This window comes from Numida meleagris, chromosome 26 (assembly GCF_002078875.1).
Source record: "Numida meleagris isolate 19003 breed g44 Domestic line chromosome 26, NumMel1.0, whole genome shotgun sequence".
Classification (NCBI taxonomy): domain Eukaryota; kingdom Metazoa; phylum Chordata; class Aves; order Galliformes; family Numididae; genus Numida; species Numida meleagris.
In genome coordinates this window covers 371,577-386,801 of record NC_034434.1, presented here as the reverse complement: position 1 = coordinate 386,801, position 15,225 = coordinate 371,577, and the positions used below count along the sequence as shown (strand labels likewise).

The window sequence follows — 15,225 nt, the reverse complement described above, 5'->3', positions numbered from 1 at the left end:
TTGTGCCCTTCTTGTGCCCTTCTTGTGCCCTTCTTGTGCCCTTCTTGTGCCCTTCTTGTGCCCTTCTTGTGCCCTTCTTGTGCCCTTCTTGTGCCGGGACCCCTGCGAAGTGCTGAGCGCTCCTGGTTTCGCCTGGGCAGCTGTCCTGAGGCTCCTGCTCAGCTGCTCTGTTCTGCTGTGTTTTCTAGGAGGATGAAACGCACCACAACACTCTCTACAGAAACAGCTTTTGGTTGTCAGAACTGAACAAGAACTTGCTTTATGATCCACCTCCCTTTGAGAAACCCGAGAAGGTTCTGTCCGCAGACAAGCTCCGTTCACTGGGGAGCCAGTACAAAACTGACCTGCACAAGCTGATAAGCCCTGTCCAGTGCCTTAATCATGTCTGGAAACTGCACTACCAGAGGGACAATGTCCCTCAGCCTGAAACTCTCCATCCTTTTCCATACAACATCATGCCCCCTCCCTTCCCCCATCTGGACAATCCTATCCATCCCATGAAGCTTAATGCTCTGGACACCTATTTCCATCGTGATCTCAATTACCCAGGCAGCGAGCATCACTTGTCTGGCCTAAACTGGGAATATAGCTTCCCCAAGTGCGCCAACCAGTCCGTGAAAAGCAGCTTGGACAAGGTTTCTGTGGAAGAATACTTGGTGGACGCCTTGAAGGGGAGCGTGAGCCTCGGTGAGCCACAGAACTTAGCCAGCCTCGCCAAGACGTGGAGGGGAGGCGGTCTGGACCCAAAGGAACAGTTTCAAAAAGCAGATGAAAATGAAGGCGTGCTGCTTACTGAGGTGATCCTCCCATCCTACACATTCGTGCTGTGCTAGGCAGAGTTTCTCTTGGGCTTCAAAAGAGAGAGAACCTGTATCCTTCTGTCACAAGGCTGCGTTTTGCAAGGGGATATTGATGCGGTTGAACGCTTTCAGGTAGAGATGTGACTGTTCTCTGAAGGATACAAAGCCCTGCCTTAGATTGGTGGCTCTCATTTGTCCACTCATTCACCAAATACCCGAGCTTGTCTATGAGAAGTGTTTCCGAGCACAGGTCCTCCCGTATTGTTTCACCTCAAGGCAGCGACAGAAGTAATTTTGCTCATGGATCTTAAAAGAGAAGTGAAGTTATTGTGCTTTTTACTGGAAACTGTTGAACTCCACCAACGGCGGCTAAAATTTCTCTGCTTGCTTCATCTTGTTTTGTGGTTCTTGTCCCCCAGAAACTAAAGCCAGTGGATTACGAGTACCGAGAAGAAGTTCACTGGACCAAGTGTCACGGCTCTCTGGGCATCGGCTCTTTCGGAGAGGTGTACAAGGTGGAGGACAAGCAGACAGGATTTCAGTGCGCTGCCAAGAAGGTAATGTACGTGCGAGGAAGGGCGTTATCTGCTGGAAGGAGGCAAGGCTCCGTGAAGGGAAAGCGTCCCCTCGCCCCGCGGGCTGTCAGCGCGGTCACAGCGCGGTGACGATGAGAACCCAAAGTGCTTTGTTCGCACTTAACGCTGGCGTGGTTCCACGGCCTCTGTAGAAACTGTTCCTCAAATGACTCCAGTGGAAAACTGAAAAGAGCGTGCGGGGTGGGGAGTGTCTGGAATACAAAGGTGTTATGTGTGAAAAGAAGTGGAACTTGTGCTTTTCCATCTTAAAATGTTCAGCTCGTTGTTACGCTGGTCTCGGCTCGATGGCTGCAGTGGAGGCAGGCAGGAGAAGAGGCTTGCCAAGGCTTCTTTAACTGTGTTGTTTTCCAGCTGGATAGAAACATAGTTAAAGCACAGAGAAAATCTGAGGAGCCTGTCACTGGATCCACTCGTTGCTTCTTTGTTTCTCCAGGTGCAAGTCGAACACTTCCGTGCAGAGGAGTTAACGACGTGCGCGGCGATAACGAGTCCTAAAGTTGTGCCGTTGTATGGCGCCGTGAAGGAGGGGCCTTGGGTGACCATCTTCATGAAGCTGATGGAGGGTGAGGAAGGAACGGCGCAGCGCAGTGCCATTGATCTCTCCTCCCTGCCCCAGCTCTGCATTTAATTCCCTGCTGTACCCGGCTGCTCTCGGCCTTTACTCGTGAGCGGGCTGGGGAGCTGCGTGCTGTCCCTGCGGGTGCACAGCAGCCATCACCTTTTCTAGGAAGCATTTCCAGCCCAGCCTTGCTCCGTTCCAGCTGCACATTCCCACTGACACACGCAGCTGCTCCTTTCTGGTTTTGCTGCTGTGTTTGTTTGTGTGTGTTGCCTGATGGCAGAGCTTGCTGTATAGACAAACCTTCCTGCAGCCAGCCTGGTGGCAAGTGCAGCCTGGGGGCCTGCAGCACGAGTCTGACCACGCAGTGGTTGCTTTTAATGCAGAACAACACTGTGAAGCTGATGCGAAGCAAAAGGCTTCGTGAAAGGGGCTGGTATCTGTGGGCAGTAAGACCTCTGAGGACAAACAAAGGGAACAGACCCGGGTGTGGAAGATGGGGGCTGCCGGAGCCGGCAGTTCTCCTTCCCCTGTCACAGCGCTGGTGATGCCGTTGAACTCTTCTCAGCCGAGTTAATGCGGGCTCTGTGGGTTCCTTCCAGGTGGCTCACTGGGTCAGCTAATTAAGCAGAGCGGCTGCCTGCCGGAGGACAGAGCCCTCAGTTACTTGGGGCAGGCGCTGGAAGGTCTGGAGTACCTTCATGCTCAGAACATTCTCCATGGAGACGTGAAAGGTAGGATGCTGCTTACGGGATCGTGGCCTTCCCTTCCTAACGGAGCACGCTGCTCGGGGGTGGGGTTACCACTGAACCAGATCTCCAGCTCTGCCTCTGAGACTGGAGCTTGACTTCGTTCTGAGCAGTTGGGGGTATTGTATCTGTCACCCCTTCCTTTCTGGTATCCGGGTGTGGGGCGGGCTGCTCCAGCACGCAGCCAAGATGGTTCTGGTTGTGTACAGTAAGGCTCCATAGGAGTAACAGACCTTAAATTGGACTCAGTAATAAAGCAGCTCTGTGGGTTTTGGACTTTGTTTCCCTCTGAGTGACTGCCACGCGAAGGGCACTGACGAGTTGACCACCTCTCGTTGGCAGCGGAAAACGTGCTTTTGTCTGAGGATGGCAGCAGGGCTCTGCTGTGTGATTTCGGTCACTCTGCTCACCTTCACCCCGACGGCTTGGGAAAGTGCTTGGTCACAGGTGAGGCTTTTCAGCTATCACTCTAAAGAACTGCCCTACTGACATTTATGTATGGATAATTTTCAAGCTGCCATATTCTCCAGACGTAACTTGCTCGTAGGTTTATTGATTCTACTGCGATGTGTGCTGCTGGCAGCTGAACTGAACGTGGCTTTGGAAGCTGGTCCTTCTCTTCCAGGCCGGAGGGGTGTTGTGTATTTCATGTTGCATTCAGTGCTTCCTCCCTGCGAGAAACCACATCCAAACTTTAACATCTCACTGGCTGCTCCTGTAACCTCACCGAACAGCCAGGGCAGAATCCTGACCTCCACCAAAGGCAGAATTCCTCTTGGGCAGTGGAACTGTTGAAAGAAAGGGCCGTGTTTCCTAACGCTGCGTTCACCGACGGAGGGTTGTGTTTCCCCTCCCAGGCGCGCTGGGAAGGGCAAATTAATACATACTCCAAGGGGTGAGGCCTGCAGGGGCGTGGAGCTTTGGATGCTGCTGTTTGGATGCCAATTAACTGAAGAGCCAGGGCGGCTGCCTCAGCTTCCCAGCAGAACAGTTGTCTGGTTGGCACGCAGTGAGCTCTCGTTTCGATGCTGTTAGGGAACTACGTGCCCGGCACGGAAACGCACATGGCTCCGGAGGTGGTCCTGGGGAAGCGCTGCGACTCCAAGGTGGACGTGTGGAGCAGCTGCTGCATGATGCTGCACATGCTGAACGGGTGCCACCCCTGGACGCAGTACTACAACCATCCCCTGTGTCTGAAGGTGAGCCGCTCCAGTCTCCAGCCCGTGAACTCTCTGCGCAGCCGCACGGCAATCCTCGCTGGGAGTCTCTGAGATGACAGCAGCTTTGCTGCGGAGCGCATCGTTTCTTGCTCCCGCGGAATGCTGCGTGTTGTACAGACAGGGGCTCTTTCTTTCCTAACCTGCTCGGGGCTGGGGTGTGACCTTCAGCCGCTCAGCTGTAGTCAAATTACCGCTCAGGTCCCTGGTGTAACGCCGTCGTTACAGTTGGGAGCGCTTTCAGGATGGGAAGAACCTTTTTTGTAATCAGATGAAGCCTCTCTGGTCTAACCTCTTTCGCTTCCTGTTTGCTGCACAGATCGCGAAGGAGCCGCCTCCTCTGAGGGAAATTCCACCTTCCTGCAACCCCCTCACTGCTGAGATCATTAAAATGGGCCTGGAGAAAGAGCCCGTGCAGAGGGCGTCTGCGTCCGAGCTGAGGACCAAGGCCAGCGCCGCGCTGGAAGAAGGTAGCGGTGTGCTGAGGCTGAGGCTGAGGCTGAGGCTGAGGCTGAGGCTGAGGCTGAGGCTGAGGCTGCTCTCCTGGGATGGGCACTCGTGTCAGCGTTCCTCTGGGCAACATCAGTGCATTCTGCAAACACGTTCTGCTGTCTGCTCAGCGCATTGTTTGCACGGATTGTTTGCACTTCGGCACTGATGGGCGCTTTGGGTTGAGAGCTTTTCCCTGCATTGCTTCTACTGAGGTTGCCCCGAAGGGAAGCACTGTATACGTTTCTCACCCAAACACTGTAATTTCCTGTGTGCTGTCACACACTTTGCCTTCTCTGCGTGAAGCAGACGACGCTGCGCTTCACACGAGCTCGTGTGCGCCGGGTTCAGCGTGTCCGCTGCCTGGAGCCTGCTGTGCAGCCAGGCTGGGAGCAGAGCTGCGGCATCCTCGGCTCTAACTCGTGCTTGTGGCCCTCCCTCCCCTCTGACACAACCCATAATTCCGATCAATCCTGCTGCAGTGCACCAAGAGCTTGTGGGCATCGTCTGGTTTTGTCTGCTGGACAAGCTGGGCGCTTCGCAGCAAGAGGCAGTTCAGAAACTCGTGCAGTGTCAGGAAACCTTTGCCTCTTTATATGATAACATTTCTGTTTTCTGGTTTTGCAGTGGGAGGTGTGACAAGCCCCTGGAAAGGCGAATACAGAGAGCCCAGGCGTTTGTCGCTGCACAAAGAGAACAACAACCCCCAGACGTCCCTGCCCCCCGCAGCGAGCCCGGCTTCAGCCACTCCTGACCCAGAACTGGCAGCCCGAGGTGACTGTGCCAGCCCCGTGCCGCCGCCACCAGCCCTGGAGCGAGCGCAGGAGCGCGAGGGAACCCGCTGGAACGCGAGCAAGGAGCTGTCCAGGCTCTGGGATCCTCCCCCCCTCTCCTCTACACCCCTCCCCTTAAAGAGCTGCAGCCATGTGGAGAGAGCAGCCACCATTTCCGAACAGGAGCTCCAGCAGCTGGAGATAGGTACGGAACACGTGGCGGGCGCTCCGCTTGGCCTGTCCTTCCTGGCTCAGTTCTCGTGGCAGCAGCAGTAGCTGCTCCATCCCAGAGGAACTGTGTGCTGTGTGTCGGGTGTTTCACGGGCACCGGTGTCAGTGTTTGCTCTCTAGTGCTGAAGATGCTTTGGCTATTAATTGTAGTAGCTGGGATTGGGGCAGGAAGGAGCAAAAGGAGTGACTGGAAATGTCTTCTCTTCCTGTCTGCTTGCAGAGCTGTTTCTGAACAGCCTTTCTCAGCCGTACTCGCTGGAAGAGCAAGAACAAATGCTTTCGTGTCTCAGCATCGACAGCCCGTTCGTGTCAGACGCCAGTGAGAAGGTGAGCAGCAACAGGGCTGGCTCTGCTAACCTGCTCCTAGCAATGCTATAGTCTAATTACTTAACGCCAAGCTTAATTAGCTTGGTTTGCTTTAACCCTGGTGTTTGCAAGGTAGGGAATACCAGTGGAAAAAAAAACAAAAAAACAACCACCTCAGTAAGCCTTGTGGAACCAGGGAGGGCTGTGATTTGACTGCACGCCCTTCGGTTGCTGTTTTCAAAGCCGAGGAGCCCAGAACAGAGCTGCAGTGCTTTGTGGGCCGTGCAGTGTGGGACGCAGCGCTGCGCTGCTTCCTTTGCACAGCACCAAACCCCAGCAGCGGGCCTGGTGCTCGGTGGGTGCTCACCACGCGCTGGTGTTGTCACGCTGACCTTCCCTGACTCTCAGATAACACAGGCTCCTCCAAGCAGCGCAGCTGTGTGTGTGGAGTTGCTGCTTTTCCTGTGTGTTATTTATCTCTTAATGAAATTAGATTTATCTGATGCTTTATTGTGCTGTGGGTGTGATGAAAACCCCTTTTTTTCCCATCCAACTCTTCAGCCGAAGAGTTTGACTGTTGAAAATAGCTGTTCACATCTGCACAGTGCTGCTGTCTGTCATCCTTCCAAGCTGGTGGTAAATGCTGAATAACTCAAGGCCCAGCCTGACGGATTTCTGCTTTGTTCCTCCCTGGGGCTGTTCCCATGCTTGCTGTCCCACGGGAGCTCCCTTTCTTTGAGCCTCTGACAGCCTCGCGCTTCCTTCTGCAGAACTCCATGAAGGCTTCCCTCAGCCTGCGGGACACCATGAGCTCCGGCATCCATTCCTGGAACAGCCAGACAGACGGACAGAGCTTCAGCTGGAACAACCTGCTGAGCCGCGGCCGCCACACGGACACCCCCAGCTGCTTCAACGGTGAGTCCCTCTTCCTGAAGTTGGTGCAGGCAGTTGTGTGCAGCTTTCTCACTGCCCTCCAGCATCCCTGGGCACTCCTCACCCCTTAGCTGCTGTGGTGTCAGGGACTGGGCTGCCAAGGGGCCGAGTCCACTCCCTGCGGGTGGGTGGGAGGCACTTGAGTCCGTACAGCCAGCCAAAGGCTACAGAAGCTCCCAAACCCACCGAGTCCGGTTCAGCTTTATACCTCGTGCAGCTGCTGTGTGCAAGAGTAGGTGCTGCGTAACCACCCGTTTCTACAGAGCAATCCTGAGGGCACGTTGTGCAAATCAGCATGTCTTCAGCTGCTTTCTCGCTAAGCCCAGCTCTTCTCTGTGAGTCACTGTTGGCTCCAGCAACCCTTTGTGCCAGGACCTACTGAAACGAAACCCTCGATGACAGAAGGGCGCTGCCGATGGCTGTGCCTCGTTAGTCAGTATTTCTGTGTGGGACCGTGAAGCCACCGTGCCCGCAGCAGGAGCTGAGGACTTCTCTTGTGCGTTTCAGGAGTGAAAATCCAGATCCAGTTGCTAAGTGGAGAAAATTTACACATCAGGGATTTCCACAGGACAAAAGTGGGAGACATTGCCACGGGGATAAGCAGCCAGGTGAGACACAGGGCCGCAGTTATCACAGCCCTTTGTTTATGCAATTTCTTCTATCCTACAGCCTCATAATGCCTTAAAACAGCGAGCCAGGAGTCTGCGCAGGGACCCTAATGACACGCTTAGTAAAATAATTTCAGTACTTGTTGATAGGAGAAGGTATTTTCTGAATGACATTGCCAACCACCACGTGAATCACAGTTGAACTCCATCCTCAGCAGCACCCCTGTGCTGCAGCGCTGCCGGGGCTGGGTCGGAGGCTTTGCTAACGGGGCGTTGCGTTGTGAGCGGGGCTCAGAGTGCTGCTCAGCTCTGTTTGCTCTGCTCCGCAGATACCGGTCCCCGCCTTCAGCCTGGTGACGAAGGAAGGCCACCCCGTTCACTACGACATGGAAGTCCCCGACTCGGGGATTGAGCTGCAGTGCACCCTGGCCCCGGACTGCAGCGTCAGCTGGGCGTGGAGAGTCAAACACGGTCAACTGGAGAACAGGCCGTGAGGCCGCTCCTGTCTGGGAGGGTTTTACCTCGCTGAAATGTGGAATTGCAAAAGCTTCCAACCACCCCTGCCACGGAGCACCACGCGCTGGAGGCTGGTGCTGAAGTAGGATAGCGGCTCAGGGCGCGGTGCTCTCACCTCGCTGCTGTTCCGGCCCCGTTCCAGGACGTGTCCTGAAGCGTAGATGTTCCCCAGAACAGGGGGAAGTGCTTGTTTTGGGTGTGTTAGATTGAGCTTGAGAATGGGAGGTGGAAATTCCGGCTCTTCGGAGGAATGCGATTGTGCTTTTCAGGAGAACGCGGAGACTGGATGAGGGCTCCCGTCGCTCAGCCCGTGGGAAGGCAGTCGTTCCTGGGCTGGCTGGAAGGAGGAGGCCGAGTGTCTTCAGAGCGGCCATCAGCGCCGAGGGGAGCAGGCTGCTGTCCTCCGAGCTGGAGGGAAGCTGGAACATGGCTGCAGGCTTTGGTGGCAGCATCTCTGCCTCCAGCTTTCCACACAGGGAAGACACAATGGTAACTGCCTGGGTTCTGGGTTTCACCTTCTGCGCAGACGTTTCCTTCCTCAATCAGAAAAGACCTTTGCTTCCAGAAAGAGATTTGCTTGCGGCTCTCATCTTCGTATCTCCTCCTGACGTAGGAGCTGGCGCTTCCCCCTCTGCCGCCGCTCCCGGAGCCGCTGGGACCGGAGGAGCCGCGTCCTGCAGCCCCGCTCCATTCCCTCCCGCCGCCCTGTCCCCGCAGCTCTGGAGGGGATGGGAACTGGCTCTGGTAGGGGAGCTCTGCGTTCTGCAGCCAGGTTCCATCTCGTCTCTTAATCCCACGCTCAGCCGTGGATCCGGCCCTGCCTCGGCCCCTCCCCCCCCACTTGGAGCACTGCTCAGCGTGGCACGGGCTGGGCCGGCAGCTGGGTGCTTTGTGCCTTAATTTTTGGTGAACGTTTTTTACTGATTTGTGTATTATTATTTTTTTTTTTTGGTAGTACACTGAAACTGCATGTGCCAAATTCAGGTGGGCAGATGTTGCTCTCCCTTTGGTAACAGGTGGGCTCTGCCCAGTCTGCGCTGTCTGGGAGGCGCATGGAGGCAGGGACGGGGAAGGGGAATTCACTTAAAACAGCTCAACAAAGTTAAGCTCTGGACCTCTGCTTTGAGGAGCAGTGCCCCGTAACCGCTCTCGTTGTCTCCCACCACACGTGGCAGGGGTGTCCTTAACCAGAACCTTACGGCTGTGATACAGTGGGAAGGTGGAACTCCTGAAGAAAACTTATACCCGCAGCGGGGACAGGTTGAACTTCTCCTAGCACTTTTTTGTTCTGAAGCACTTAATCCTCTGTCTGAAATGGGTTCCCCGCTGTACTGAACCGCAGCCGCTACAGGAAGTTTCCCACTCCAACATTACGCGCGTCGTTTCCTGGCACAGGCTCCGGGAGCTTTACACTTCACCTACAGCATTAACGCTGCTCTGGGGGCCCTCGAGTGCACGGCAGTCCCGTGTGAAGCCAGGATGGGGTGGGGGATGTGTGCGTCCTCCTGTCCCCGCACAGCATTAGCCACAGCTCTGTGCTGCTCCTTTCCTCTGAAACCTGTGCTGTTCTGCAGCAGCCCCCGGTGCCGAGCAGCCGTGCTCTCCTACCATCCCGAAGCGGGGGCTGATCCGTGCGGCTTTAAGGCCGTGCCACCTCCCGGCTCGTGCTCTCCTCTCCTGCTGCCAGGCCCCTTTCCTGTTGCCGTGGCTGGTTTTGCTGTGGCAGGCAGAAAAATGCCACTTCCAGAAGGGCCGTGCGGTGCTGACACTCGGGGAAGGTTTTGTTATCCGTGCTAACCTCTGCCTGAAGCCGTGTGTGAGAACGCGGTCAGGCTGCAGGCACGAACCTCAGCACGGGGCAGCAGCAGCACCGGGTGCTTTTGTCCCGCAGATCCTTCCTACAGCCCTTGGAAAACCCACTGTGGCACGGCAGCGTGGGGCTGGGGGCGAGGGGTTAAAAAGTTTATAAAGTGACGCTTTATAAAGCTGCTGTTTCTGGAAACCGGTGTTTCACCCTGCGGCTTTGCCAGGAGAAAAAATAAAAGCCAGGGATAAACGAAAAAAAAAAAAGACAGACTGTTCATTGTCATTGATGTGTTGTCCCAGAGAGCAAAGGAGAGGGCGCTGCGGCTGGCGGAGCACGGCACGACGCCCGGCACGCAGCTCGCCCCGGCCCGCAGGCACCGCTTCGCCCTCGGGGTCGGTTTATTACCAGTTCTGCTTTAACAGGCCCTCGGTATATAAAAATAATAATGTATACAAATTAGCAGTTAATGTTTTACATTTCTGGCTTCAAGGCATTTATAAGTTACACATTCTTTTCCCATCCCTCCCTTGGAGCGGTGCGTGGCGCTGAGCGGCGTAGTTACAGCGGGGAGCCGCGCGGCCCCGCGCCTTTCCCGGGGGGAGCGAGGACGCGGGGGGCAGCCACGGGGCGGCGGTGACAGCGGGAATGGTGGGGACGGGACCGGCACGGGGCACAGCTCTGAGCAGCAGCAGCAGCAGGGCTGGCTGGCGCGGGCCGGTGCCGCTCAGCCGGCGAGAACCCACGGGAGCTCCGGGCCCTGCTCCCTGAGCACGGAGACGTTAAGGAAGACGTAGAAAGTGAGTGTAAAATAGCACCCCGCCAGCTCCTGGGGCTCGTGCCCAGGGTGGGATGTTTGCAGCAGCTCCGTGCTGGAGGGGAAGGCGCAGCCCGTGCCCACCCAGCTCCGTAGCAGAGGAGAACGCGGTGTCAAAGGGCTCCGCGGGGACAGGAGGGGCACCAGCAGCGCCGCGGCCCCGGCTGCCAGCCTCCTCCTCTCCAGCAGCGGGAGGTCGAAGGCACCAGCAAGCTGAAGGGGCACGGCGGGGTGCGGGGCCGCCCCCGCGGCCGGGAGCGCGACGGAGCGGCTCTGGGCAGGGGCAGGGGCAGGGGCAGGGCCGCCCCCGAGGGTGTTGCCGGTGCTCCCCACCCTGCCCGCCGGGACAAGAGCTCAGCAGCGTCACTAAGCAAGCGCCGGGGCGGCCCCGCGGCCAACCCGAGGCCGTGCGGGGCGGTGGGGCGGCTGGCGCTGACAGTGGGCACCGCTCCCCACCCCGCGCCATCCCGGGCCCCGGCCCCTCACAGCGACATGTCCGGCGTCGCCTGCAGGCTCTGCCCCGCCGCCCGCTTCTTGGCGCTGCCGCGGCTCTTGTCTGCGCGCCGGTACGGGTTGTTCCGCAGATCTGCAGCGGGAGAAAGCGCAGAGCGCCGGTGAGCCGCTGCCTGCCGTGTCCCGCCTGCCCCTGCGGTGCCCACGCCGGGGGGTTGGAACCTTCCCTCACCCCCCCGGGTACGAGGCTGCCCAGAAGCACTACCGGCTGCACGCAGGTGCGAGGAGAGGAGCTAAGAACGAGCGGAGCACGCGCCCCGCTCCCCATCCCTGCCTGCGCCCGGCGCTGGAGCTGGGCCGTGCTGCAGCCCCCGTGCCCGCAGCCCCTGCCCCGTTACCTACACGCAGCCGCTACAGGGGACTCTCCTCGCTGAAGCTCACATCACAGAAGAGCCGGGACGAGCGCTTGCCCGTCCGGGCCGTGAAAGGAACAGTTTTCAGAGCTGAGCACAGCAATCCAGAGACAGCGAGGAGGAGGAAGGAGGGGAGGAAGAAGGAGCAGAAGAGGAGGAAGAGCCGTGAGACAGGGCAGAGAGGTCGGCAGCCTTGCTGCGTGTGACAGGAAGGTGCTGCAGCTGGGTCCGGGTTCCCCACAGTGCTCGGGGGCCCTTGCTGACACCCCCGCATCCCCGAGGCCGTCCCTGCTGTGCCACTGAGACGGCGGAGCTGGGGGCCCAGCCCAGGACATCGCTGTGTGACGAGCCATGGCCCCCACCCAGTGTCCCGTCCCCAGGGGCCCTGTGCTGGCACGGCCTGAGCCCTAGGCACGGCCGCAGCGGGGACGCCCAGCCACTCACCTGAAATAATGTCCTCGATGGCCCCGTCTTTGCCTTCATAAATGAGTGGCTCCTTCACCATCTGCTTCTTCTTCAGCTCAGCAATCATGTCCATCTGCTGCCGCTTGGCTTTCTGGAAGGGTGACTGCAGAGGGGACAGGAGAGTGAGCAGCGCGTCCCCGTGCTGCCCCCGTCTCCTCCCACCGTCACCAGGCTCCCCCCAGCCCAGCTGGAAGAAGCCTTTTGCTCTCTCCCAGAGGCAGCGTGCTCCGGGCGCAGTGAGGCTGCCCCAGGAGGGCACAGGCAGATCCGGGCTGCTGCCCCCTGGCCGTGGCTGCGCGGGGTTTGCCGGGGCAGCGATGCAGTGGGGCCCTGTCCCAGCACCAGGTACCTTCAGGTCGAGCTGCTCCTCACTGCCGGGGGGGCCGGACTCTGCCTCCTTGGCCGCAGCCTCTTGTTTCTTCCACAGCTCGATGTCCTGCTCCGCTTTCTGGGAAGAGGCGCAGGGAGCTGAGCTGGGGAAGCGCAGTCCCCTCCTCCCTCCCCTTGGTGGTCCCCAGCACCACAGCCCAGCGCCTGCAGGGACCTGGGATCTGCAGCTGCCCCAAAGGGCAGCTCTGAGTGCTGGGGTCCGTGCAGCCTGCAGGCCCCCAGCCTCACTCGTTGCTTCGTCCCCTCCCAGCCCCCAGGAACAGGCCACCCCCATCCCCTCCTACCTTGTAGGCTCTGATGAAACGCATGAACATGGGGAAGAAAGTAGTAGGGGGACTGGTCTTGGGGTTCTCCCCGAAGTACTCCACGGCCGACTCGTAGGCCTCCTATGGGCAGAGACAGAGACCTGGGGGCTGGGGGCTGGCAGCAGCCCTCGCAAAGCCTCTCCCATGGGGCACAGGTGTGAGTAGAGAGCAGCCCGGGGCATCCCCGCACAGGACCGGGGGCCCAGCACCCACCTTGGCAGTTTTGCTGTCGGCCTGCAGCTTCTCCATCAGCTCTGTGTTGGTCTTGAGGAACTCCTTGAGTACAAGGCTGTCGTCCTGCCGCATGAACTCCTTGCGGGTGAGCTCCATGCCCTGCTGCAGGCTCCGCACGTCCTGCAACACGCCGTCCAGGGAGACTGCGGGGAGGGTGATCAGCAACCAGCCAGGGTCAGGGCGGGCTCAGACGGTCCCCAGGTGGGGGCTGAACCCACCACGGCCCCCAGCCCGATGCCCACGGGCGCTACCTGTGCCTGCCTTGTCAAGGAAATGCAGCTCGGTGTGGAAGCCGGTCAGCTCAGGGTACTTCTCTGTGATCACCCGCACCAGGTAATGCAGCAGTGTCTGCTTACGGTCTGTTGACTTCATCTCCAGCAGCTGGGAGAGAGCAGTGTCAGCCTTGCCCTGCATCCCACTGCCCCCTGCTTGGGGCAGCCCTCCTTCCCCTCCCATGTCCCTCTGCACTCACACGCGCCTCCATCTCCACACCTGCTCCCTGAGCCCCTCCATCCCCACAGCTGCTCTCTACACCCCTCCAAACCCCCCAGTTAGCTCTCACATCCCCCCAAGCCCACAGCCAGTCCCCCCCTCCCTCCATCTCCACACCTATTCCCATGTAGCCCTGTCCCCACTGCTAGTTCTGGCTCTTTCCATCCCTATTGCTGCTCCCCTGGTCCTTTATCCCTACAGCTGCTCCCTACATCCCTCCACCCCGTGGCTGCCTCCCACATCCCCCCAACCCCAGCTGGTCACTGCACCCTTCCACTCCCATGGTGTGTCCCCATGCTGTGCCACTGCCTGCGTGTGCAGGACCCGTGCCCAACGTACCGCGTCGAGGCTCTGCAGCCGGAAGCCATAGGCTGCGCCGCGCTTGCTGCTGTTCATGTAGTTCCCAAAGGCCAGGACGATCTGAGGAGACACCCCAGGCAGGTCAGCATCACCCCCACGCACCCCAGCAGCCCCCCCATGCTCCCGCCGTCCCCCATCGGGGCCACCCCCTCGCACCCCTCACCTCGAGGATGTTGCGCAGCTTGCTGGAGGACTTGAGGGACATGGAGGCGGCGATGATGGCATTGAGTTGCTGTGGGCGGAGGGGAAGCGCGTGAGTCTCGCCGCAGGATGCCACCTCCTCGCAGCCCCCCCAGCGCCGCCCGCAGCCCCACGCACCGGCATGAGCAGCTGGGCCGTGTCATTGAAGTTGCCCAGGAAGATCATGACGTTCATGCGCTCGGCCAGGCGCGGGATCTTGCTGAAGCGGATCATGAACTGGTCCTCCTCCGAGAGCTCCTCCGGAGGCTGCTGCTCCCGCTCGAACTTCCCGATGAGCGTGCGCTCGTACTCGGTGGGCAGGAAGCGCAGCAGCAGCTCCAGAAAGTCGAGGCTCAGCGCTTGCTGGTCGTATCTGCAGCACAACGGGCAGTGCCACCCCATCACCCCAAAGCGCAGCCCACCCCATGCCACCCCACCCCGAGCGCTCGGTGTGACCTCGTCCCGCTGAGGAGGGGACACTCACGTCTCAATGGCCGCACAGATGTCCTGGATGCTGCGGCCGCCCTTGCGGAGCGTGATGGCCAGGTTCTTGGCCCTGTTGGACTCCATGAGCGTCACCTTGCTGGGGGCTTTCTGTGTGGCCTTCACCTTGAGGGCGCTGATGTCCAGGCCGGGGCCTTGTGCTTTGGTCTTAAACTGCTCCTCAAAGTCACTCATGTCCAGCTCCTGCGGGGACACAGGGCTGAGGGCATTGCTGGGGGCTGTGGTGGGACACGGGGGATGAGGCTGGGGCCACGGGACTGAGACAGGATAAGTGGGAAGGGGAAGAGGATGAGGATGGAGGAAGGGGATGAGGAGGAGGTGAGGGGATGGGATGGGGATAGGACAGGGATAGGACAAGTGGACAAGGATGGAATAACGAGGGGGTGAGGGGACAAAGCGAGGGGAGCAGGAAGAAGGCAGAAGATGAAGACGATGAAGGAGATGTCGGAAGAATGAGAGGATGAAGATGGAGCGAGGAGACAACAAGGAGGCGAGAGGAAGAAGTCAGGGCAGACCCCACGTTGCTCCCCTCCATCGCGCTGACCTCCATCTCCCCCGAGGCTGCAGCCCCGTGAGGCAGTGACACAGATGGGTGCCACGTGGGCGCAGGTTCAAAGCCAGCACGGCCGCAATGCGGGTGCACGTGTGACGAAGGCAGGGTAATGTCAGTGTGGCTGCGGTGAGGACTTGGGCACCAGCCATGCTGAGCCCCCTGCTCCCAACCCCCCGTGCCCACATGGCCTCACCTGCAGCACTTTCTCATCGTTGAGCTCGGTGAAAACAGTGCCGTCGATCTGGCTCGGCTTCAGTGCAACCCAGTTGAAGACAGGCATGCGGAACTTGGTCTGGATCGGCTTCTTCACCTTCACTGCGGGGCAAGAGCAGGGCAGCGTCACCGGGGGGCCAAGCCCCACCCCAGCATGCTCACAGAAACATCCCAGCGTCCCCAGGCCGCACTCACCTGAACCGCTGGCAATGGGGGGGGCACCTGGCCCAGGGTGGGGCTGCCCACCAAGCGGTGGGGGGGGAGG

The 15,225-nt window shown here is 59.1% G+C and overlaps 2 protein-coding genes across 4 annotated transcripts in view; one reads left to right on the top strand and one right to left on the bottom strand.

Moving 5' to 3' along the window:
• The window catches only part of MAP3K14 (mitogen-activated protein kinase kinase kinase 14), a 16,181-nt gene extending 7,142 nt beyond the window's left edge, over positions 1–9,039 (top strand). For all 3 annotated transcript variants that reach the window (XM_021377703.1, XM_021377702.1, XM_021377704.1), the window contains exons 5-16: positions 189–797; positions 1,220–1,357; positions 1,830–1,959; positions 2,558–2,689; positions 3,047–3,151; positions 3,740–3,903; positions 4,241–4,391; positions 5,038–5,388; positions 5,635–5,741; positions 6,491–6,635; positions 7,161–7,261; positions 7,591–9,039. In XM_021377703.1, coding sequence (XP_021233378.1) covers positions 189–797; positions 1,220–1,357; positions 1,830–1,959; positions 2,558–2,689; positions 3,047–3,151; positions 3,740–3,903; positions 4,241–4,391; positions 5,038–5,388; positions 5,635–5,741; positions 6,491–6,635; positions 7,161–7,261; positions 7,591–7,755 — 2,298 coding nt within the window. In that variant the 3' untranslated portion in view covers positions 7,756–9,039. The remainder of the gene's footprint in view (positions 1–188; positions 798–1,219; positions 1,358–1,829; positions 1,960–2,557; positions 2,690–3,046; positions 3,152–3,739; positions 3,904–4,240; positions 4,392–5,037; positions 5,389–5,634; positions 5,742–6,490; positions 6,636–7,160; positions 7,262–7,590) is intronic.
• Positions 9,861–15,225, bottom strand: part of FMNL1 (formin like 1) — a 19,455-nt gene continuing 14,090 nt past the window's right edge. Inside the window, 12 exon segments of the mRNA XM_021377603.1 lie at positions 9,861–10,984; positions 11,709–11,832; positions 12,079–12,177; positions 12,404–12,505; positions 12,638–12,801; positions 12,910–13,039; positions 13,490–13,570; positions 13,674–13,742; positions 13,829–14,063; positions 14,175–14,377; positions 14,941–15,062; positions 15,156–15,219. Of these exon segments, the coding sequence (XP_021233278.1) occupies positions 10,881–10,984; positions 11,709–11,832; positions 12,079–12,177; positions 12,404–12,505; positions 12,638–12,801; positions 12,910–13,039; positions 13,490–13,570; positions 13,674–13,742; positions 13,829–14,063; positions 14,175–14,377; positions 14,941–15,062; positions 15,156–15,219 (1,497 nt within the window). The 3' untranslated portion in view covers positions 9,861–10,880.